This window comes from Salvia miltiorrhiza, chromosome 3 (genome assembly GCF_028751815.1).
Source record: "Salvia miltiorrhiza cultivar Shanhuang (shh) chromosome 3, IMPLAD_Smil_shh, whole genome shotgun sequence".
Classification (NCBI taxonomy): domain Eukaryota; kingdom Viridiplantae; phylum Streptophyta; class Magnoliopsida; order Lamiales; family Lamiaceae; genus Salvia; species Salvia miltiorrhiza.
The window spans coordinates 40,606,470-40,632,022 of record NC_080389.1 but is presented as its reverse complement, the minus strand read 5'-3'; the positions used below and the strand labels follow the sequence as shown (position 1 = coordinate 40,632,022).

General features: G+C 35.4%; 3 protein-coding genes and 2 long non-coding RNA genes across 7 annotated transcripts; 1 reads left to right on the top strand and 4 right to left on the bottom strand.

Annotated features, from left to right (window-relative positions):
- Positions 1-432: 432 nt before the first annotated feature.
- Positions 433-2,173, bottom strand: LOC131016706 (uncharacterized). 3 transcript variants are annotated; one of them, XR_009099193.1, is made up of 3 exons: positions 1,684-2,150; positions 724-1,118; positions 433-597 (listed from the first exon to the last, which is right to left on the bottom strand). It is a non-coding gene; the product is annotated as an uncharacterized LOC131016706 (long non-coding RNA). The 3 variants fall into 3 exon arrangements; XR_009099192.1 differs by having other exon boundaries at positions 433-660; positions 757-1,118; positions 1,684-2,144; XR_009099191.1 differs by having other exon boundaries at positions 433-1,118; positions 1,684-2,173.
- Positions 2,174-2,678: 505 nt separating this feature from the next.
- Positions 2,679-5,261, top strand: LOC131016705 (uncharacterized). The gene is made up of 2 exons (XR_009099190.1): positions 2,679-2,844; positions 4,760-5,261. It is a non-coding gene; the product is annotated as an uncharacterized LOC131016705 (long non-coding RNA).
- Positions 5,262-8,419: 3,158 nt separating this feature from the next.
- Positions 8,420-9,193, bottom strand: LOC131018804 (uncharacterized). The gene has a single exon (XM_057947513.1). The coding sequence runs from the start codon at positions 9,191-9,193 to the stop codon at positions 8,420-8,422; it is 774 nt and encodes a 257-aa protein (XP_057803496.1).
- A 6-nt stretch (positions 9,194-9,199) lies between these two features.
- Positions 9,200-11,428, bottom strand: LOC131018803 (protein FAR1-RELATED SEQUENCE 5-like). Its single transcript, XM_057947512.1, has 4 exons — positions 11,416-11,428; positions 10,107-10,902; positions 9,711-9,802; positions 9,200-9,618 (listed from the first exon to the last, which is right to left on the bottom strand). Exons 1-4 carry the CDS (start codon positions 11,426-11,428, stop codon positions 9,200-9,202), a joined length of 1,320 nt encoding a protein of 439 aa, XP_057803495.1.
- A 2,797-nt stretch (positions 11,429-14,225) lies between these two features.
- Positions 14,226-17,380, bottom strand: LOC131016704 (adenylate kinase). The gene is made up of 4 exons (XM_057945405.1): positions 16,884-17,380; positions 16,327-16,467; positions 14,996-15,268; positions 14,226-14,705 (listed from the first exon to the last, which is right to left on the bottom strand). Exons 1-4 carry the CDS (start codon positions 17,157-17,159, stop codon positions 14,562-14,564), a joined length of 834 nt encoding a protein of 277 aa, XP_057801388.1. The 5' UTR covers positions 17,160-17,380; the 3' UTR covers positions 14,226-14,561.
- Between the last annotated feature and the right edge of the window lie 8,173 nt (positions 17,381-25,553).

Sequence of the window (25,553 nt, the reverse complement as noted above, 5' to 3'; positions counted from 1 at the left end):
TTATATTTTGTAGTATGCATATCTCTGGTTTGTTGTATGCGTATTTCTGTTTGCAAATATGTAGGTTTTCCTTTGTTATAAGCATATTTCACTTTAGATTTATGTTAAACCATATACAAAGTTTTGTTTGAAAATAGGGTTAATAGCCGGAAAATGCACCAACTATTTCCAAATTTGCATATTGCACATGACCTTTGAAAATAGCTTCAGAATACATGACCTTTTGATTTAATTGCAATTTACACCCGGCGGAAATTCCGACCACTCTTATGTTTGACCGGTGATGACGTGGACACTATTTTAAACTATATGGCATTACGTGTGGCATTTATTACACGGTGGCAAGCCACGCGTTCAAAACGACGTTGTTTTGATAGGGAGAAAAAATAAACTAAACCCTAACTCCCCTTTTTTTCTCTCTCTCTACAGATCCCGATTCAATCACCCAGATCTCGCCCATCTATGGAAGACGACGACGAAATCCAATCCCAGCCTTCCCCCGCACCCAACGGGCGGATCGCCGTCACCGTCGCCGCCGCCCCACCGCCCTCTTCCAACTCCCTAACCCTGCAGCTGTGGTTTTCTCCCCTTTTTGAGCTGGTGGTGAAAATTCATTAGCGAGGTCAAAAAGCTAATAAGCATCTAAACGACAAACTTTACCTACAGCACCTCAGAGAACCAATAGCATCATGAATAGAAAATATAAAAGCGAAGTACCAATACCTTGAAATTTGCCCAAATTTGTGGAACCAATACCTTGAAAATTCGAGTGGTTGGAGTTGGGGGATTGACCGAGTCAAAGAAGGTGGGAGGAGCTGTGTTGACTCATGAGGCAGAGTTTGGTGATTGGTGGCTGGCAACGGCGGCGAGAGCGAAGAGAGAGATTTGTGAGGGAATGGATGGAATAGAATTGAATTGAATTGTTGTCTCTCTCTCGCTCACTTTCTCTCTATAAAAGTAGAGAACGTAATTTCGGGAGGAGCTGGGTTGAATGGTGAGGCAGAGGGGACGTCTACTCAGAGGTGTTGCAGCGCCGGCCCTAATTTGGTTTGCAGATTTGTGGTGGTGTTGTGGCGGTGATGTTGTGGTGGCCGGAGATTCGTGACCACCCGGCACACCTAGGGTTGTAAATGAACAGAGCTACTCACGAGCTATTCGAGATTCGGCTCGAAAAAAGCTCGTTCGGAGCTCGATTCGATAATAAACGAGCCGAGCTCGAGCCTGATTTCGAGCTCAAAATTTTTATCGAGCCGAGCTCGAGCCTGACAGTGTTCGGTTCGTTGAGCTCGCGAACATGTTCGAATTCGATTGTTCGCGAATATGTTCGCGAGCCTGTTCACGAACCTTCAGTCGAGCCTTCAATCGAGTTAGTACACGAGCCTTAAACGAGTCGAACTCGAACTCGAATAACATATTAATTAAAAAAATTTTCTTAAATTTATAACAAATTCGAGCTTGAACACCATATATACGAACATCTAACGAGCCGAGCTCGAGCTCAAGCTCGAATTCGACATTATCGAGCATCACCCGAGGTCGAGCTTAGTATAGTGGGTGACGAGCCGAGCTCGATCATCAAGATAAAAGCTCGAATCGAGCTCGAACACCCGAATATTTAAACGAGCCGAGCTCGAGCCTGCTTGTATTCGGCTCGGCTCGGCTCGTTTACAGCCCTAGGCACACCTGCAGCCAGCGGCGGCGGCGAGGGTGAAACAGTAGGTGAGCGGCGGAGGAGACCTGGCAAAACGACGTGAAGCAGCAACTTTTTTCTTTTATTTATTTATTTATTTTATTTAAAATAACTTGATAAAATTACGTCGTTTTAGGTGTTGTAATGTAACAACAAAACGATGTCGTATTCTACATCGGAAAATCTTCCACGTCAACAAAATTTGACAGCCACGTCACCACCGATTAAGGTGGTAGTCAACGCGGGTGCAATTTGCAATTAAATTAAGGTGGTGTATTCTGGGGCTATTTTTGAAGGTCATGTGCAATTTGCAAATTTCGTGAAAGTTCGTGTATTTTTCGGCTATTAACCCTTGAAAATATGCATGATTTTTTGTATCACGTAACAAACTGAATTATGACTATACCCTTGCTACAATCTAATCAACTTAAAAATGTAAACAAAAAAATATGGACCATATGATCAATGAGATGGATGGATGAGATTGAGTACTACATATCACCTAAGGTTTAAGTACTATATAGTTCATTCCCTGTACACATAAGGCTATGTTTGGTATTCATGTTGGGATATATTATGATTAATATAACCAAGACAACTAATATAGATAAAGTGAGATATTTTATCTAACTAGGTGTTTGGTAAGCTATAATAAAAACCAAGATAACATAAAGCAGGTGTTTGCTACAATAGGTTAATCTCCAGATTAAGTTATACTCCCTCCGTTCCTCTAGAATTGACACTTTTGAATTGGGCACGAAAATTAAGAATAAAAGGGTTAAAAGTGTAAAGTGGTAGGGTTCACTTATTTTATGTGTGTGGAGAATGTAGGGACCACCTATCATTTTAGGAAAATGCTAATTCTAGTGGGACAAACAAAAAAGACAAGTGTGCCAATTCTAGTGGGACGGAGGAAGTACTATATTGACGAAAATAATCCTACAATATTTTCAAAATGACAACTATATCCCCCACTAAAACCAAAGTGAGGAGCAGCAGTGGGATTGCCTTTTCGAAGAGCTTTCTCTTCTATCTCAGCCCAACAGACGACCCCTTGTTTGTATACGGGAAATGTAGAAAGTTTATGGAGAAACCTCATCAAATTCGTCTTCACCGCTACCAAACATCATCCGAAATGGAATCTACCCAAGAAGGTTAGTCCGCATGCATCGATTTAATCTTACATAATTTAGGACATGGCGTCAAACATATGTTACTACGTCAAAATCTACTTCTATCAGCAATAATTGTATTGCTCCCATCAACATTAAAATTGGGAGCCATAGTTTCTTATCCTCTTGTTTTTCTTGGAATTATATAACTATATTGCGCCCATTGACATCTCTTGTAATTCCATCGACTTAATCAATATTGCTCCCACATGAAATTATAATTTTAATCGTATTTTTATTCCAATATAATTGGGAATTACAAGAAATTACGTGTCTTTTTACAAGAAATGAGCCTAATTATATTGATCTCATCGACATGAAAATTGGAGAAATCATACTTGGAATTGGAAGAAATATGAAATTAGGTAACATGATAACTCTGAAATTTGTTATAATTTGATTTTCTGTTTGTGGGCTGCTTTAAATGTGAGAACATGTCTTTTAAGCGTTTCTTATCCTTTTTTTTTCTTTTTTTTTCTGTTGTTGCTTACATGTTTGAACAATAGGATTGATTTTCAAATGTAATTGTGAAATAAAAAATTTTCATGGGTCATGTCAATGGCAAGAAAACCAATAAGAGCGGATGTAGTTGGTCATCTAAGGAGGAGAAGACTCTTCTTGCAGCTCTGAAAGAACTCGTGGCTCAAGGTTGGAGGTCAGACAAAGGGTTAGGGTTAGCTACCTTAATAAACTAAAATATGCTTTAAAGAAACATGTTCATGGAACAAATCTAGAGGAAATCCTCATATCAACTCGAAGCCGAGCACATAAAAGAAAAATTATTACTCCTTGACCAAAATCTTGAGTCGAAGTGGAGTTGGATTCAATTTGGAATGAGACATCCATGATTTACTGTGATGATGATCAGTGGGATTGTATTGTGAAGGTAAACTCGGTACATTGATTGCATATTATAATTTTCAACAAATTCTTGCATGATTTAAATTTGTGATTATGGAATGATGAATGAAGCGATATAAACCTAAAGTTATTGCTAATTGTAATTATCTTTATGCATGCATTTGTACATCAGGTAAATGAAATGAAATATATAATTCAAAAATGGAAGAAAATAAGATATTAACAAGAGTGATATAAAGATGTTTATTAGCAGTTATTTGTATAGTGGCCGGATACTCAGTGCCTTAGCTACACTTTATATTGGCATGGAACTCGATCAGATTCTTTGTTTGATATAGTCATGTGGATATTAATGTCTATATCTATGAAATCCTTCATTTCCACTACAACCTTCACATGCATATAATAAAATGTGGGCATGCTTGATCTGAAATGATACTAAAGATTATCTACTATGATGATAATAAATATGTAAAGTTGAAATTTTGTTATTGGGGAATAATCCATATCTCTGAAATCCTTCAATGAATTTTTAAAAATGGATGAAAGCTTTCTCATTGTGGTGCTAACTATGTTCATGAATGAAATGAGATTTGTGACCCTCTGAACCTGATCATAGCTTTTGTTTCATAATTTTTCTCTGCTATATAAATGACTGTCTTCTGAATATTGTGGAGAAGAGTCTTTATCTAAAATTGTTTTCTTTCTTCTATATTTTTTCCCTCGATGATTATAGTTTGGTCATGAAGTCCATTGTTTCTTTCTCGTAGTGAATAAGGACTTGAAGTTACACGTACGAGGTTGGCTTATTTTTACTTATCTTCACATGTTTTAAAATGTTAACTAGTGATTTCTATAGAAAACATGACTTATTTTTATCCTTAGAATTTCTTTCAAATTAATTTAGATGTTTATGCTCTGCAGGAAAGTATTACGAAAAAGGTGCATTATTTGCATAATACTATAATTTTTGTGATAGCTTCCATGATTTAAATTTGCGATATATGTTGAATTTTGCTTTTTGTTGACATGACAGAGTGATAGTAATGCTTGTTCAATGCGGTAAAAGCCTTGACCTTACTTTGTGGATTGGAAAGAGATTTTTGGAAACGGACTTAGGAAAAGCGAGGAAGGAGGTATTCGATCTGTTGGGTTCCATTCCTGATCTGTTCAACATTTGTGAAATTCTAGCCCACAAGGTGGAACACTTGGAGATATTCATTACGTTCTACGCCTCCTCAATTCTAAGTAACAAATATGATCCAATAATGTCAAGATAAATTGGAAATCTGATGCCACCATGTCAAATACATGGCAAAACTATTTTCATGACAACTTTTGGTTGGGAGTTTCTGTGATTATTTTGCCTCATGATTTTAGCAATTAGTGTCACAAAATATTTTATCCTAGAGGATTGCTTGGTTATATTTCCTGTACGTGGAAATATTTTTTACTAGATTTTTAGCAATCAGTTTTATATACATAATAATTATATGTTTGGATTTCTTTCTATTTAGTTACTTGTGTTTGAGTTTCTATATTATGTACTCAGAAAGATTCACAGGTTTCGGATGTTCCATTTATTACTATCAAATTGTATGAGTTCGTTAAATATTTGTCCAGAGAAATATGTGGTTGTTGTACTATATATGGGTAAATTACGCTTCTATATAATTGTTTATAGTTTACCAAGGTTGTGGCATTATGTTGCTCTATATTAGTGTGCAACATTTGATTAAATGGGTAGGAAGCAAGGTCAAGAATCTCCAAGAAACAGTGGAACAAGAACTGTGTGGGAATTGCAATTATGGATGAACATTATGTTGTTTTCGACAACAAACTCTTTAAATAATCTTACATTTTTGTGGGACGTACAAAAATGGTTAAAAAAAGTTGCACTCTTGATGGAAAAAGTTAATATTTGTTTCAATGTGATTAACGTTGTAATACTAATATCATCGTGATTATGATCAATTATATAGTTTGTATTACTAATATAGTGTCTTGTTTTGCCGATATCTCATTTTCAAGTATATATGTTAGATAAAGGAAAAGAAAGTTGAGTTTCAATAATTTGTATACAAATTAATATATATATATATATATATATATATATATATATATATATATATAAGGTAGTGCTATTCAATGGACTCCCCTTAGTATATAATATAAGACTTCATCACAACCGTAGATTTTATAGGATGGACGACTGGATCTTAATTTTTAAAAATGATTAAATGCATTTTTTATTTCTTTTTATGCAGCATCGGACTACAATAAAGGGGTAAATTTGACATATAATTTCAACGCAAATCTTCTCGGTTTGACTTTCCAAATATTTTGCTCAATATGCTCCGTTTCTGATGCGTGATATATTAGTAAATTGAAGATTCACAATGATTACATCTAAGATTATGGGAGGGTGTGACTCAATTTGAGTAATAAATGAATCTCAACTAAAAAGTGACCGAATTTTTTAGTGTTTATCTCTTAAAATTTGAATTTTATATCATTGTATCTAATCAAAAACCCTTCTAGCTTCTGAATAAAAAGTAAAAATTTCCCTCAACCAGTTCAAAGAAAAATCCAGTCGGCCGAAGGTGGTGAAGTGTTTCAGTTCATCCACCAAAAAATTCGATTAATTTTGTCGGATTCTGTCAACGAGTCGACGGAGATGGCGAAAACTAATTCTAATACACCTGGTAATTGTGTTCAATTGCGTTCTCTACTCCTTTTTTTAAAAAAAAATTTGTGGGTTCCATAAACTTTATTCTATTTTTGGGGATATGTCCTACATGTTTCGTGAAATTAATAATCGTGTAAATGGTGCCGAGTGGTAGGTATTTGTGGTCCCTATTTTGGGTCTTTTTTTGTAGAATTGTATATAGTTTTGGGTGTTGGGTGCCTAAGATATTGTTGTTAATTGAACGATTTTTTAGGTTTTTTGTGTTGCATTTGACTTGAGAACATGTGAACCTAATTTTTCTGCATTATTTTTTTTTTAGATGATTTTCAATGATGTATATTCTGATTTAGGTTTTTTTTTCAATTATTAATGCATGTTAAAAAAAATTACATCTAGGTATGACGAGTCCCCATTTTTTTTTTTTATCTGAATCCGATTTTAGATGTTTGTGTATAGTGACTTGTTTTGGGGTAATAACTTTAATTTGTTGTTGGAAGGTTACGAGGGGGCAGTCTACACACGTCGGAAAGGTTCGAAAGTCATAGAACGTGGGGAGCCAAGTGGGCACAAAAATGGAGGTATATCAATATCATATAAATTCATCACTTTGTATGAATATTTTATGAGTCATGTCTGAATTTTTTAGAGTTACATTTATTATGCAGACCATGACATGGATAATGTTGCAAGTAAAAACTCTGGAAAAAGGCTGGACATTGGTCAATCTAGCAATGTTGTACAGGAAGGTAAAAAACAATTTGCAGAAACTTGCGGGGGGTGCATTATTTGATTGCATTTTGTTTTGGTAAATACCAATTTGTTATTTGATGTTCCAGTTCGGTCAAAATATCGGAATGATCCCATATTTGCTTCCTTTGTCAAGGCAATAGCTGAAGGTATAAATTTAAATTACCTTGTTATTGTTATGTCTTTTATGTTGTGGTTGCGTGTGCATTAATTCTGATATTATGTGAACAATGCATATTTTGAACGCTAAAGTTATGGTATTACAACATTGGGTTTAGGATTGAAGTGGTGTTGTGGTGTGAATTCTTGTGTTATTGTTGTGTGAATTAATAAGTGAACCGTGTGAATTTTTTAGGAGTAAATAGTCATTTGTTTCTTGGCATGATTTTCTTGGATCTATAAAATGGATTTTAAATAGCATATTTGATTGGAAAAGTTTGTCATCGCTTTATGAGTAAATGATATATTGGAAGGAATAGTATAGTTTATTATTTATATACTATTGCTTTAAGCAAAGTCATGCATTTTTGTTGTTGGAAATCATGATATAGTACACAAATGAATTAGTTGCTGGGGTGGTATGAATTTTTTTTTTCTCAATGATTATAGTATGTGTAAAATAATGTGTGAATTTTTTATTTGATTATGACGTAAGCAGGAGATGCTAGAAAGAGGAAACTCAATGATATTCCAAAAAAAATGTCGCCGTGGTGATTAGGGAGAATGTTCAAACTGAGACAGTGGCTGTTCCCGACTCTCCTGTGGCTGTGACGAAGAAAACACGTCACGAGAAGAGGAAGGAAACGTTGGTTAACTACATACCAGACGTAATCAAGTCCGAGAAGGATTACGCCTCTTTGTTTACCCGGACCACACCATTTGCACTTGTGAAAGGAATTTCAGAGATGAACGACCTACAACAGAATTCAGTTGGCAAGCTTGGTTTTGAACATATCTTAGATCTGAAGGTGAAAGATCTACCGGGTCGACTTAGCTATTGGGTTCTAGATGCATTCAACATCAGTATGCTTAAAATTTTCATATAAAAAAGGCATAACTAAATTGCAATAGAACTAAAACTAAAGCATTACAAAATATTCGGATATGCATATGTGAAAAATTCAGATTGAAAAATTATAGCATAACTAAAGGTTGAATTGCAAATGTATTCAAGCTCATAATTCAGAAAAAAAAAATATGAAAAACATACTAAACTAAATGCATAACTGTAGAAAGTAGAAAACAAATGTCATTATGCAATTAATCATCATCGCTGCTATCCTCTTCGGCAACCTTCCCGCAGTTGCGCGAATCGTGCCGAACCAAACGCCCACATTTCTTGCATCGTCTCTTCGGTTTCTTTGCCTTGATAAGTTCTTTCTCATATGTAGACTTCAACCGCTTCCCACTACCCTTTGTTTTAACAGGGTCAGGCGGATGGATGGTAATTTCAGACGGAAGTTTGGACCCGTAGAACATCTGAAACATTCGTTCCTTAGCCGGTGCAGATGGTGTAGAATGAGTATCGTTACTGTCAGCCCATCTTTTTAGTTCAGCCATGAGAGACTCTGTTAAAGAATCATTTCCTTCAGCAATTGCAATACATCTAAAAGCCTCTGAGATTAAAGGCTTGTTGTGGGGTTGTGCGGCATCTCTAGCTAGAACACTATTACCCGCATCCTTCCGCCATCTATCAACAATATACTTTTCTGGAATAGCTTTGAGACCTAAGTTACGCATGACGACAAACATGTGCCTGCACACCAAACCCATCTTCACAAAGTGTTTGCAATAACAGGTTATGGTGTCAGCCACCATGTTATGGACAACAGCGAATATGCCACTGGATCGATCGTCCACGACGTACTTATTCTCTTCATCTACAATATCCATTGACTTGATACGACAGCGGTTACATGCCTCAGTGATCTCAATTTGGACATCCAAGAAAACCTTCCTGGTGTAGATATCAGCTGCATGCTCCTCTATGGGGGTGTGTGTCTCCAGCTTTGGTGTAGACGTCTGGTCGGTCATACACAATTATTTGTACGAGTGTCTTTGTGCCTGCATAGCACTTTCGTAATGAATGTAGAAAGCTGCCAAGTTAGAACTGCGATTCAAATACTTACGAAAAAAACTGTTCTCACTTTCGGACATTGATGTCGTCTTAAAAAGACCACTCATACTTAAATCACGGAAAAATGCAGGAATCCAATAAGAACGCTTGGAGAACATATCAGAGAACCACGAATTTTCCTCCAATCCATACTCATTTATAACCCCATGCCAATTATCCTCAAACTCAGAAGGTTCATCAATTTCTGACCAAGCAACTCCATATAAACTACTTGTCAGTTCAGCGTTCTCTCTCAATGATATTGGGAGTTTCAGCGCAATCTTTGTCATTATATGCCACATGCAGAACCTGTGCCTTGTAGTCGGCATGACATTTTCAATGGCTATTTTCAATGCGGGATCTTGATCAGTTATCAACATAGTAGGTGTGTGTCCCATGCAATCCCGAATTGTTTTAGCACCCAAGAATACGCACTCACATCCTCCCTATTTAGAAGGGCAGCGGCAAATGTAACACATCCCCCATGGTTGTCTTTCCCGGTGAAAGGCGTAAATATCATGTTGTACCTAGTAGTTGAAAAATGTAGAGTATTATAACATTATTTAAATATTCATGCACAATTAAACTTTGTGCTAAGTATTTTCATATTGATAATGAATATTTCACATTCACTTCATGAATTATATCGTGAATATTCGTGCACTAAAATGCATGCATTCCAAAACACAACATATACAGAAACTTCAATCTAAAGCATTGCAGTAGATATTACTAATTCAGAAAAAATCCACGTAGCATAAATATTAGGGTATTGATTTTCGAATTATTAATGGTGAAACTTAATCATGAGCATGATAAAAAGAAACTAACTTGTTGGTTGAGTATGTGGCATCAAACGAAACGGAGTCGCCGAATACTCTATAATTCTGTACTGCTATAGCATCACTCCAGAATATGCTTTTAACTTTATGAAACTCATCAAGCAAATATTCACACTTGAACCCCTCACCAAGATCTCGCTGCGAGATTAACATGTCCAACAACAATTGTTCATCGGAACCATCAGGATAGGTACTCATTTGATAGGACAAGTTTCTGAAATCGTTACTTGTACATCCAATATCTTCGTAGCTACCGACCAACTCCTTAAAGACTCTAAATGCTCTAAATGGTCCAATATTCGCTTTTGCACACTTCAACATGACCATGTGATGTCCCGCATCAAGATTTCGATTGCATCTCATCAAGTGGCGACATTCTGGGGATATTAATTTGTGATTATGAGCTTCGGAAAAACTGTTAATGCAATACTGATTCTCGTTCTGTAAGATGACAATAATGCGTGCCTTATAACCGTTCCTAGTAGATGGCTTCCTACGTCTCTTTTTTTTCTTGGGCTGCCCTTCAGAATTCTCATCATGTCTTCCAGGATTAATCCCTTCTCTGGCACACACGAGGTGACGATATATGATCTGCCCATATAACCCTTTCTTAGATGACCCTCTACGAACATCAAAACCTGACGATTTTCCATATTTTTTATAAAACTGAAATGCATCTTCTTCAGATTTGAAGACTTGACCGACAAAGGGCTTCAAAGATTCATCGCATACAGGAATATATAAGTGGTCACCATGAAGTACGCCTTCATTGTTCAAGATAGGCACTGTTAGCAAACGAAAACAATAAATTAAATATCAAACACTGCACCCTATAATGGTATGAATGTTTATAACATTGGCATGAATTATTGATACACAGTCCTGCACTAAAACGCATGCAATTCAAGAAACAAAATGTACAGCAAAATTAATTCTAAAGCATCGCAAAAGAAATTTGTGAATGAATAAAATTGTTACTTTGTGCTAAGTATTTTCATATTGACAATGAATATTTCACATTCCCTTCATGAATTATATCGTGAAGATTCGTGCACTAAAATGCATGCATTCCAAAACACAACATATACAGAAACTTCAATCTAAAGCATTGCAGTAGATATTACTAATTCAGAAAACATCCACATAGCATAAATATTAGGGTATTGATTTTCGAATTATTAAATCAAAGTATATATCTTCTCAACTTCAGTTGTTGATTAATGGTGAAACTTGATGATTTTGATGCAAACATTCCAAAATAAATAAATTAATCAAGAAACCAAAAATTTCGATCATACCTGTAGTATCCATATATACTGATTGCGTGAAATTGATGATATATCTGGCGTTTTCTGTCGCTGAAACCAAACTTGGACGATGCAGTGTTTGTGCCTAAAACTCTAGTTTAGTTTTCTGAAATAATAACGCAGGGAAAATTCATCCATAATGAAGATATGCACAACGTGATCCCATAAATCATGGGATTCATATTAATTAAGGGAATTGTATTTACATTATTAACCTTATAGGCATTGTTCGGCTACCACCTCTCCAAAATGATCTGGCCGTTAATTACAATTGAGATCAAGAGTGGAGATTAAGTCTTATTTTATAGTATAAGATTGAGTCTTATTTTAGCGCAACCCTATATATATATATATATATATATATATATATATATATAGGGGAAGGCTAAAATAAAAACCAAAGTTAGACTATAAAATAAGAACTAATATAGGCCATTAGATCTTAATCAATTAACGGCTGGATTTAGTCAATGATTTCTCTAGCAAATTTTCGGTGCATATGTGTATTGGGTAAACAAGTAATTTTGTGGTTTTAATTAATATCTTTTCCTAAATTATGGGGATTACATTCAAGTGTGTATCTTCTTTCTCAATTAATAAATCACTATTAAACACTTTAATTAGAAAACTGAAAACCTCACCTTCGGAGCTTCTAAACATCCCCAGAAAACTTTTTTTTTCTGCATGCGTAATTTGTTCTTTGTTTGTTCTTTTTATGCGCACATGATTTCATGGGTTGTACAGTATGATACATCTAAATTGTAATGTGGGTTTCATATATTATTTGATTGGCACGAATTATTTTAAACATCTCAATGAAACGTATAGTTCATCACGTGTACAATTTTAATTCAGACTACACTATGTTTTTATTTCTGAACTAATATGAACTACAACGAATTAAATCACATATTTATTTTTATTGCTGAACTGTCATGAATTATGTACTGAACTAATATGAACTACTACGACACATGTAGGGTGAGGCTAAAATAAATAATTCATACATAAATAAAAATTAATTCGTACAAAAATTAAAAATAATTCATGCAACACATATAAGATAAGGCTAAAATAAATAATTCATACATAAATAAAAAATAATTCGTACGTAAATAATAAATAATTTGTACAAAAATAAAAAATAATTCACGCAACACTATATCATACGATTTTTTTAAAACCTACACATGAACGATATCATACAAAAATTTGTTTTTAAAAAACTCAAGTCTATCAATTTAGAATGATAAAAATGATTTTTAATAAAGCTATTAGTTGTAATCAATAATGGCAGATTTGTTCTTCCATAATTAGTGGGCGTACGAATCGGAACATGTAGGTGAAGATATGGAAGATCAAAAATCTAATTCCTATTTTGTCATTCGATTAAATATCATTATGCATTTTAAGATGAAATACTGCGAACTAAAGCAAGATCAGATAATTTAATCAAGACCGTTAATTACCAGCAGATCTATGGCCATAAATTAGTCTTATTTTATAGTCTAAGTGGAGTTTTCTGAATAGCCCTCCCCTATATATATATATATATATATATATATATATATATATATATATATATTGTCTACACACGCTTGTTTTCTTTTTATACGATGTCTCAAATATATGGCTTTCTTCACTCATGTACATATTCTTATTTAACTCTTTAACCGACTCTAACATTAAATTCATTTAAAGAATAAATATGTGCATATTAGAAAATTTATTTTATAATTTTCTTTTTCAATATTTTTTTTAAACTTTGTGCAAATTGCAATCAACCTATATAGGATGAAGGGAGTATACAACCTCCTCCTATATATAATAAGCACACAGAAACATTCATTTTTCACTTCTATACTCTACCCCATCATAAACTCCTTATTATTTTATCTTTACTTATATTCACAAAAAAATCACCCATAGCCACCACTGAACTCACATCAAAATGAAATCTCTTCTCCACTCACCTAACATTTCATCAAACTCATGTAATAAAAATTGTTGCATATTTTTGTGGTATCCACTCATAGGGATGGCAGTGGATCTTGGACCCGGTCCAGATCCGTGGATCCAGATCCATTTTTACAGATCTGGATCTCAATTTTTTGGACCCGACGAATATGGATCTGGATCTGGATCTCAGTTTTGAAAACGGATCTGGATCTGGATCTTGAAATTTTAGATCCGGATCCGGCCCAGATCCGATCCGTGGATCTGTTTTATTTTATATATATTTTTTATATTTTATATTTAGTTTACTAATAATATTAACTAAATTAAAAATAATAAATAAATTATATTCAAAAGAATAAAAACTAAAAGTAATTAGATAAAAGTATTTTGTGTTATATTTTTCATGATGGAAATTAGATGTTGTTGATTTTGTGAAATTTTTTTAATTTAATTTAAAAATAGTAGATCCACGGATCTGGACCCGTGGACCCACGGATCTGACGGATCTGGATCCAAAATTTTCAGATCCACGGATCTGGATCTGGTATTGGCCCGACCCGGTCCAGATCCGGCCCGTTGCCATCCCTGTCCACTCACAATAAAATGAGATCTCTTCTCCTTTCACAACATACTCACCTAACATTTTTTAAAATTAGTATCATAAAAAATGCTACATACTTTTATGGGATGAAAGTATAATATACAACATGAATACACATGTACTTCACACAATCTAGAAACAGACAAATACCCAACCCCTTAACATTATAAAGAAAGAATGGATATTTAATGATGTATTAATATTTAAGATTAACGATCTCAGGCTCAAGTCCACCGCAATGTAACCTTTAAATTTATGTTTGTCTAATAAAAAAATGGATATCGAATATACCACTATAACCTGTTAGTGATTTTATTATTACAGTTGAACATGTGAAAAAAAAATAACAAACTTGCCCCAACTCTCAACTGATAAATACTCTTACAACAAAGATGAAAATCCAACCCATCAAAAAAAGTTGGAAATCGAAAAAGAGGCCGTCAGCAGCATTAACTGCCCAGTGCACTCGCAGTTTTGTTATTTTCCCATGTCGAGAATAATAAGGTATTTTGTAAAAATATCAAAAGTTCCGCTGTCTGCAAAATTTGAACCATGCCACTCCACATGCTAAGAAAACCTATACTGCCGCGGACTGTTTCTCCTCGTTTTCGTCAAGGTTCAGTGCTTCCAGCAGCTTTGGCAGTGACTCCGGGATACCACCAGGTATAACAAACTCGAGCAGTTTCCCTTGGCGACGGTAGAAGTCCTCCACGGGTTGACTCTGCATCGTCCAAAGAGAATTGAATTGAGCAAAAGATGAACTAGAAGTAACAGGATATAAACCTAATGGAATGCACAACTCTGCTACTGACAGTGTATTAATAGCAACGAGTATGATCAGAAGTAAGACAGGATCAAGCGATGTTCTACCAAGTTATATCCCTAAAAAAGATTTGGCATACCTCTTTTCTTATAGTATAACTTAAGCGATACACCAAAACTTATCTAGTATATCTATTCATACTTTTGAACCCAACAGTTACATGCAAATTCAGAAGGGAAAGCAAGTACCTTTTCATTGTAGACAGCAAGCCTCTGTTTCACGATACTCTCAGTATCATCAGAACGAGTAATGAGCTTTGAAGCACAGTGGGCAGGAGGAAGAAGTGGGGCCATATTTATGTCTGGATTCCCATTCTCACCCTTCACATTGATTGTTGCCACATTGAAGTTCTTCCCACATTGACTGCAAATTCTTCTTCCCAGGCATTTCTCTAGTAGTACTTTTTCAGGGAGCCTGAGATTTACCACCAGATCAATGTCGGTTACATCATCTAATATTTCCTGCATATTAATAAAAGGGGCGTAAGTAATTGAGTTTACGATAAATCTCACCCCAGAGAGGGAAGGACATAGTTGCTCAGCATTTCAGAGACAACTGACGATTTTGTACATAAATGGGGAAAAACTGATGAGTTTGGTACAACACTTGGAGGTGAAAAGGCAACTCTTTCCTTTAAACAGCATTTACAGAGTGCACCAAGTGTTAAACATATAAGTAGCGCATGTCATATCTTATTGCCAAGGCCTTCTACCACTTGCGACCAACATTCATTTGCTGAAAAAATGATACGACTTGCAAAGTTTGGGAAAATCTTATTTGTGATCAGCTCATTTAAATTAATGTTATTTATATCAAGGTAACAATTGCAAATTGAAATAATTTGAGAAGTCACATTTAGTATATTTTTTTATGAAATACCAGATTAAGGTTTAAAGGGACATTTATTTTCCTTATCTTCTTAATGGAAGATTAATAACACCAAATATAACACAAAGCATAAGTGATATTTCATAATTGATTTTCTAGGAATGTTCTTTGACATGCTCGGCATGCCACAAGAGGCAGAAATGTTAACGTAGTGATATTCAGTAGATTTTCATTAAGATTTAAATGGAAATACAATTTCCAATGTTTTCTTCCAGGTTTACTATTGTCTATAGCACATGTAACTTGAAATTTATTTGGTAGCAATTTGACTTGTGCATAAAAATTAAAGGCATAAACACATTAGCAAGATTACCAGGGGAGAAATGCAATATATTAAACAATCACATTTGTACAAACAAAAAAAATGGGAAATGGAAATAAAACCCAAATGACACTTCTATTTGGATCACAAGAGGTAGCGTAGCGTAGCATGACACTCATCTATGACTATGAGCAATATAATGCTATTCAATTTGTTTATAATAAATCCATAAATGTGCAGGGAAGCAATTCCTTAACTAAATTGCAAGTGTTGCAGGACAACGCCTCATTTGTAAGTACCACTATCATTTTACAGACAAAACCTTACCTTATAAAACCACCTTTACTTTGCACAAAGAAAATTACTCACCGCTTGTCTCACTGTGCGAGGGAAACCATCAAGTATAAATCCTGATTCTCCCTTGGATTCTCCCGACTCAAGCCTCTTCGACAATAAATTAATAATTATCTCATCGGAGACCAGTTTACCCTGGTTTACAATCTCCTCCAGCTGCAACAAGTCATCAAATAATTCAGCTAAGCGCCATCAACCAAAACAAAGCACAAATTCATATCTCAGTATAAAGACAAACAGAAGCACGGAATTTTCAATTTGCACAAAGCTGCAAGCTTTATCATTGAGCATTACACACTCACCACAAAATTCGATGAATCCACAATTCAGTCATTACCACCTCAATTTGCTTAAGTGTCAAATATTCAATTATTTAACACATCTCAAATTTCATATTCACAAAATCCAAGACGAATATCCTAATAATTTTTCTTTTGGGGGTATATTGAAGAAGTATTCCAATATTATACATAATTGAAATCACAAAACACCTGCATTAAAATTCTACGATCTCACTCAATCCAATCAGATTCAAACACAGCCACAGCATCACCAACAAAAATATAACACACCTGCTTTGACATAGGGCCGGAAGAATTGAGCTCTTCGCGGACGAGATCGCCGGTGGCGATGTGCGGGACGCCGAGCAGGACCGACAGCCGGCTGGCATAAGTACCTTTTCCGACGCCGGGGCAACCGAGGAACACCCACTGGACATTCCTGCCCTTGGGATCTACACGGGGAGGGGAGGGCTGGGGTTTGAATTCGGTAGCGGCCGCCGAGGAAAGGGACCTCCGGATTGAGGAGACGGCGGAGGAGGATCTGAAGAGGCGGGTCATAGCCGCCATTGGTGGTGGTGGAGACGAGGGTTTCGACGGCGGCGCTCGGAGCTGAATCGCGAAGGGTAAATTGACAGCGAGATCTTAGAGAAAAAAGGAGATGTGTAGTTTTCTAGGCTTTACGTTAAACAAAGTGGGTAGTGCGGCGGAGAATCTTTTCGAGATTCCAGTTTTATTCTGATAGTTTTTTTCGTTAAAAGATTGCAACTCGTTCCATTACAGCACCCACAATGGGGTTCCTAGATAGCCTACTTGATAGTGGTTGTGTTATTGAGTAGGTAGTGCTGCATTGCGGTTCCTTGATAGCCTACTTGATAACATTAGTTTTGATTTTTATGTTTTTCATTTAAATTTAATTGCATAATTTAAATAACACAATTTATTTTAAATTTAAATTGCAATAATTATAAAATCCTAAATATTACATAAAACTTAAATAAAATAAAAACAATTCCTAAATTTTAACTACTCTGGCCGTAGAGGTCCGAAACGTGCCCAAAGGTGCTCCATCAAATCATATCGGAGCTGAGTATGTAGTTGTCTATATCGGAGAAGGCTATCCCTTCGCACATATTTCTCGAAGGACACCGGTGTTTGTCCAGCACTCTCCGTCGAACCACTGCTAGACGCCCCGTCATCATCTCTCCAGTTGGCAGCCGCTTCACCTTTGTGCTCCACAATCATGTTGTGGAGAATGATGCAACACAACATGATGTCCTTCAGGTGCTCTACGTACCAATTGCGCGCCGGACTTCGAATGATTCCCCACCGAGCTTGAAGGACTCCGAAGGCGCGTTCCACATCCTTCCGTGCTGATTCTTGCATCTTCTTGAACCTTGCCTCCTTCGGATTGGTTGCCATTGATGGACTCTTCACGAAGCAACGCCACTCCGGATATATGCCGTCACACAAATAGTAGCTCATCCGGTATTCGCGCTGGTTGGCATGAAAGACCACTGGCGCCGCAGTTCCTTCTAACACGTCGGAGAAGAGAGGAGACTGATTCAGCACATTGATGTTGTTGTTTGAACCAGCGACGCCGAAGAAGGCATGCCAAATCCACAAATCGAAAGAGGCAACGGCCTCCAATATCAAGGTGGGCTCTCCCTGATCCCCGCGTGTGTATGCGCCGTGCCACGCCTTTGGGCAGTTCTTCCACGCCCAATGCATGCAGTCTAAGCTCCCGAGCATCCCGGGAAAACCATGTCTCATCTCGTGCATATGAAGCAGGCGTTGCACGTCAGTTGCCGTTGGACGGCGCAAGTAATGGGCTCCAAAAGCCCGTATGACCGCCTTGCAGAACTTCTTTAGGCATACACGACCGGTTGAGTCCGCCACTTTGAGATACTCATCGAACACATCCGCACTAACCCTGGTGGCTAATTGGCGGATAGCCGACGTGCATTTCTGCAAAGGAGAAAGAGAATCTCGACCGAGTGCATCAGTGCTCATATGGAAGAAAATATCTTCACCTTGAACAGCCTCGACGATGTGCAAGAACAGCTCCTTCTGCATGCGAAATCGACGCCGAAAAAAAGTAGGGCCGTACGTTGGATTGTCGACGAAGTAGTCTTGTATAAGACGTACATGAGCCTCTTCACGATCACGGTGGACGTATGATCGGGGACGTTTGGCACGCGCCGGCTCCAGCGCCGGTTGGGGGCAGTATGATTGAAGCAGTTGTTTCTGCAACTCAACCAACTCCATGAACTTTTCAGCGACTTCGTCGGAATCGGGCGAAGAATCATGTTCAGGTGACGACATTTTTGGAAGAACGAATATGATATTTTGCAAGAAAAATTGTAGGAGGAAGAAGGAGTGAGTTGTGATGAATGAAAGTGAGTTGTGATGAATGAATGAGGGAGAAGTATTATTTATAGAGAGAGAAAAAAAAAAAAAGGAAAATGGGCTCAAACGGACGAAAGAGCCGTTGGGGAAGAAAAAAAAAATTTGAAAAACGGTCGAAAAAGCCGTTGGAAATTTTTTTTTTTTTAATTTCTGGCGCCGCTCGAGGCTACCCGATAACTCGAGAACTCCTCGAGGAGCTCCCCCCCGCATCGCGCCTACTCAAGTGCAACGCCCTCCTCGAGTAGCCACTCGAGGAGAGCGTTGCAGATGCTCTTATACTCTATCTTTCTCCTTTCAATTTATGTTTGGTTTATTCAATTTCGTTAAAATTGTACTCCCTCGATTTTTTAAAAAATTGTCTCAATTTTCACTTTTTATATTTCAAAAAGTTATTATAATATACTTATTTTTTATTTTATACATAACTTTATCATCAATTTTACAATTACAACTCTTTAAATATTATTTTTATATATTATCCTATCATCAAATAGCTAGTACACGCGCCCGTGCGATGCACGGCCAACATCAAAATTAAATGATATTTTAAATAAATAAGTATATTTATTTAATATATTCAAAATATAAATAAATATAAATCATTTTTTAAAAGTAAAATAATTCACATCAATTCAAAAAAAATATGAATACGAAAATATATGAATTTTTAACTTTATATTTTCAATATTTGAAATATCAATTAATTAATTTTAATTGATAATGAGTACCAATATATATATATATATATATATATATATATATATATATAAGAAAAAAAGATCTACAAAATCATCTATTTTTATATAGTTTAATATATTTTTTGAATGCATATTAAAATTATCTTATGCTGATCATTTTGTTTAAATAAAAAATTTACAAATAAAGTTCTCAAAATTCTGATTTTGCAAAAAAGAGATAGGATTTATTTTCATAAATAATAATTACTCAATTGATTAAGTTTAATTTTATACTCCCTTCGTCCCACATTAATAAGTCATAAGGGCAGGACACATATATTAAGAAATAAATAATTTATACTAATAAAATAAGAAAGAAAGAGTACTTGCTTTTTTTAAGAAATGTTTCTCCAAAAAATAAGAGAGATAATTATGAGTGGGTCACATTAACATATGATTTAAATAATGGGTTATATGAGAATATTTTCTATGTAATAAGCTTCCAATTTAGGAAATGACCTATTAAAATGGGAAGTCCAAATAAGGAAATACGACACATTAGTATGCAACGGCAGGAGTAATAATGAATAATAACTAGTATTCCACCCGTGCATACGCACAGGGTAAATTATTGTAGTTTTTATAAATTTATTAATTTATTGTAAAATAATTAGTATTTTATTATATTAAAATAATAAATAAAAATTAATGTATTGTATTGAAAAAAAATACATAACCTTTTTAAAATTGCTAAATTATATATAAAATACACACTTTTAAGTGAAAGGATAATCTTCAATATTTTAATTTGAATAAAATTATGTGGAAATCAATGACAAATTAAAATATGCACTACTAATTTAACACACTTTTGACTCTTCCAAAAATTAGATGATTTGAACTAATGTGCCAATGTATTAGAGCATGTTTATAATTGCCAACAGCAAATTTAATAGTTCTGTAATATATCAATTAACTTTAGTACCTGGATTATTTAATAGCTTCCGTTGCTTGAGTAGAATGTCATCGAACAAATATTTCCAACACCTTTGCCAAACAATCTCTGGTCTATTCATAGAATTAGCAGTTAGTAGATTTGCAAACAAATATCTAACTGACTGCGCAGAACTCCATTGACTTGCCTCCATAATTCCATCACTATACTCTCTGTCGTCATCTAACAAACCCAATGAATAACATGCACCCCTAAATGAATTGTATTGTACACCATCTATACATCTTATATCTTCAAAGCATGTCGGTCTGCGTACAACATTGAGAAGCAATCTCAAATAGTACATCTCGCCGCTTCCTGGATGTATGTAGAAAATTCTCCCAATAGAAAATCCTTGTATTCTAGGTTCCCACACCCGCCTCTTAATTTTTCAAAAAAACTTAGTTGGGAATTCAACATATCTCAATTTCCTAGCTTCTGGATACTTTTGATTAGCCTTAAACCAAGCAAGGAACATGCTTTGTTTCACAGTGGGACGATTGACAATGTTATCAATTGCATCATTTTCTGAGAAAATGATTGTTTGCTCACCTGGCAAGTGAAAACTAAGACGCTGAACAGACGGATCTTTATATTGGATATCAAAGTCAAATATCCTCCAAGATGCTTCACACTGGTGAAATATATCGACAATCACAATACATATTCCCCTCATCCACAACTTTTCCTTGTGTTTCATCTCCGCTGCTCTGGTAGAAAGATGTTGTTACTTCGGTCGTTGCCTTTATTAACATACTTGAACAAATACTTTATAGACCTCGATTGATTGCACCACTCAACATTGATATGAGCTCCATATGTCATCAACAGATATTTGTTATGAGGAACAACATATCTATTCTCAAGCACAACACCATTTTTCAAAACAGTGTGTCAATTATCCCTTCGTCTATAGCTTGGATAACCATCTTCGTCAATATCCGTTGATTCACAATATTTCTTTGGAAAATGCTTTGTGCATCTACCATCAACACATGCAAGGATAATTTTTCCTGACTGAACCGCATGGTCCATGGATCATGAATTCACGAACTGCATTGTAATAATCTTCGTCCAACATCTGATCTAGAATTTCAGCTGATGTGATGCGATCTATGTCTTCACCAGTTGAATATTTGTATTCAGTGGATAGAAAAATAAGGATGTGAGCATTAGGAAGACCCCTTTTTTGAAACTCTATTATGTAAATAGCTGCATATAAAGGATATCAATGTATAAGAATCAATTTATATAGTATGTATGTACGTATGTTTTATACATTGATTATAAATAAGAGAGTCAATTATAGAAGTATATCTTGAAATATTTTCAGAAATGTTTCTCCAAAAAGTAAGAGAAATATTTTCAGAAAGGCGTGACCAGAGGGTGTTCTGCCGCCCCAAGTCACCCATTCCCACTTTTTATCTTTTGATGCCACATGTCAAATTATGATTGATGTATTAAATATTTTGATAGATAAAATTTTATAATGATTTTTCTTTATAAAAAATATATTAAAATTTTTCTTATTTTTAGTTCTATAAATATAGCCTAATTTCATTATATTTTCACACCCAAACAAAACTCTCTCTTTCTTCATTTCACATTTCGTTGAATTTTTTTCTCACAGATTTGTTTCCATTTTAAGTTATGAATCCAAATAATCCCAATTATTATTATCCAAATTCTCAAAATCAACAAAACTCCCAAGATTATCATAATCCTCAAGATTCTGCAAATTTTTCATCTTATCCGACTCCTCATTTTTTTTTCCAAATTATGAAAATCAACTAAATTCTCAATTTTATGAATCGCAATTTTCTCCAAATTTATGTCAAATTCCTACCTCTCAAAGAATTCCACATCAGAAAATGTCTCTCGTAATTTGTTTATGGGTGTTTGGTGGACGTCGCCAACCACCAAATAATTCCTGCGGAATTACCAAAATAAATTAGTATAATGGTAAGCAGGGTCGATCCCACAGAGAGCAGTTAAAAACCATTCAATTCCCTAAATCTATAAAAACGGTGATGCCACCATGCCTTAACTTGGGAGAAAATATTAATTAAATTAAGAAAACAAAATTAAATCAAATAAAATAACTCTTGAAATAAATCAATAAAAGGGTAACTCGGCTCGAATAAATCCACACTAATTCAAAGCTCTGATCATCGACGCAAAGATTAATTAATCCCTATCAACCAACCAGTTATAGGATACCGTGAAATGCAACGGACATACCCCAATTCCTACTTACTGTGTCGATAAACAACTGGAGACGCCAGACCTGCTTATTTCCCTTATTAAAATATAACCTAGCTGGAGACGCCAGACCTAGATTTAATATTCTAATAGCATTACGATGAAGGAACCCAATTTAGACCAATTATCCTAGATACGCTAGTAATAATTAATCCACCAATTTATTCCTACTACGAACATGGTAGTTTTATCACTAATCAGCCCTATTCCAACAATTACGGATTGGAGGTGCTAATTGACTGTAATCTAATTAAATCTAAGTTGATCAGGCTTAAATAAAATCAGAATTATCTTTAAACCCTAGGAATAAATCGAAATCAATATGAACCAATTTTATGCTCAATTAGGTCTCACAGATTGATAAATTAGTGTTTCATTATTCTCGCCGAATTAAAGAATTAGCTACTCATAATTAAAACTAGAACAATCAAATAAATAAAAGCAAACATGAAATTAACAAACACGAAATTAACGAAATAAATTGCAATTCGAAGAAACTAATCACTGCACTTCAAAACCGAAAACCACGTCTTCTGCCAAAGTTGTCTTCCAAGAAATAAAGTCAAAACTCCTAAGAATTGAAATAAGCAAAAGCTATGTAATTATGACTAATTCTCCAAAAAACTAACTCTGCTCAAAGTGGCGGCTGCCTCCACCATTAAATACACAAGGGAATTAATCCCTTTCCATCTAATTGCAGCCGCCCTACTCCACAAAAGACATGGGCTGATCGGCCACTACAAAATAAGCCCAACAAAATATTAAAAAGAGTTTTGGGCTAAATAAATGTATAATAATTAATCTAAGCTCAATCTCTAATCCTCTCTTCAAAAGCCCACAAACTTCATCCAAAATTCGACTTCTTCCGATTTCTTCCATTCACAAGATCATCTCCAAATTTCGCTCAATTCCTACATCCAAAATACCACAAATCATGTAAAATCACATAAAATCATAGCAAACACACACTAAACTAGGTAACTAAAATACACACATCAAATCCCCTCACACTTAGATCATACTTGTCCTCAAGTATGAAATAAGAGAAGAATTAATGGTGAAATTCAGCCACTAGAAGCAACTCCCTTCCTTGACACGAAGACTCTAGAAACGAACGAACGGAAATAGACACCACAAACATGCACACAAAGACAGAAAATAAAAAAGAAAACGAGACAAGACACAGACAAACCAAACGACTAACTCAACAGACAATTGCAGCCAAGAATCATCAAACACTAGCAACAAAACCTACTGCCAATTCAAATCGTGCAACTCACAATCGATCTTCAACTCTCAAATCAAGAAGAGGAAATATCAAACAAGTGTTTTTATTGTCTATCGAGTCCAAATTAAGCAACAACAAATTCCTCTCAAGATTCACTCTTCTCTCAAAGATGTATTTGGAAATTCACACTCAAGAAGGAAGATCCAATCGGTCGTGATATGTCGTGGTCACATAGCAACTCAAAAATGACTTTTCTCATTGGTTATAATGGGGTTAAGGACTATCAATGATGTAGGCAAGATCCTATGGGTCCTAAGCTCAAACATTGAAGATCAAGTATTGTGCATATTAAAACCGAATCACATCCAAAAACACTAAGCATACGAGGAACAAACACTAACTCATCCTTGGGCAACAAGATCATCACAATCAACTGCATGCTCAACTAATTCAACTTGGTGCATTTTTTTTTCTTTCTTTTTCTTTTCTTCTTTTTTTTTCTTTTCTTTTCTTTTCTTTTCTTTTCTTTTCTTCTCTTTTTTTTTTTTCAGCACCTTTTATTCACATATTCAAACCACATACAGAGAATCATTTCACAATTCAGCTCAGTACAGAAAAACTTAGCCCAGCCATCAACAATAGTCCCTGTTTGGCCAAACAGATCGTTCCTCCACGGTTCAGAACAGTTTTCAGCATGGATTCTGTTTGGGCAGACAGATGCAACTTCCTCCAGAATTCAAATAGGATGTAATTCAATTCAAACATGCACAATAGGGTCAAAGAGAGAGTCCAAAATAGGCCTTGGCTAATTATTTTAGTGACTAACAACAAAGAACATGGTCAAGGCTGCAATGGGCTCACTAGGGGTGAATGCATAGGTAAGAAATGAAAAGCAAGCCAAAAGGGCTACCCTAGTGCCTTCTATCATGCATTACCAATGACACACAACATATCATAACCTCATGAATAACAAACCACTCAAGAATAAAATAGTAGAGGCTGCTCTACTCTAATAGGCTCAAATCTCACTTGTATGTGGCTTTTTATTCATTGTTGCTCTTATTTGTCATTCTGAATATCATCCAACAAAACACAGAATTTTCAATCACCAATTCCTAATTCTCGAGTGTCAAATCTTAAGTTCATCACACAATCCAATTCGGCAGCATGTTCATCACTAACATTTCAACAATCCTAAGGCTAACAAACTGCAAAACTCAACATAAAAACTAACTCAACGAAACACAAACTCAAAGACGCCCCCCTCACACTTAGATTTTGCTTGCCCTCAAGCAAACAAAATAAAGCATAAGTAAGGAACGACGAAGACACACAACGAAACACAAAACACAAAGACAACACAAGAAACAAGCGAAACAAAACAAGAAAAGGAA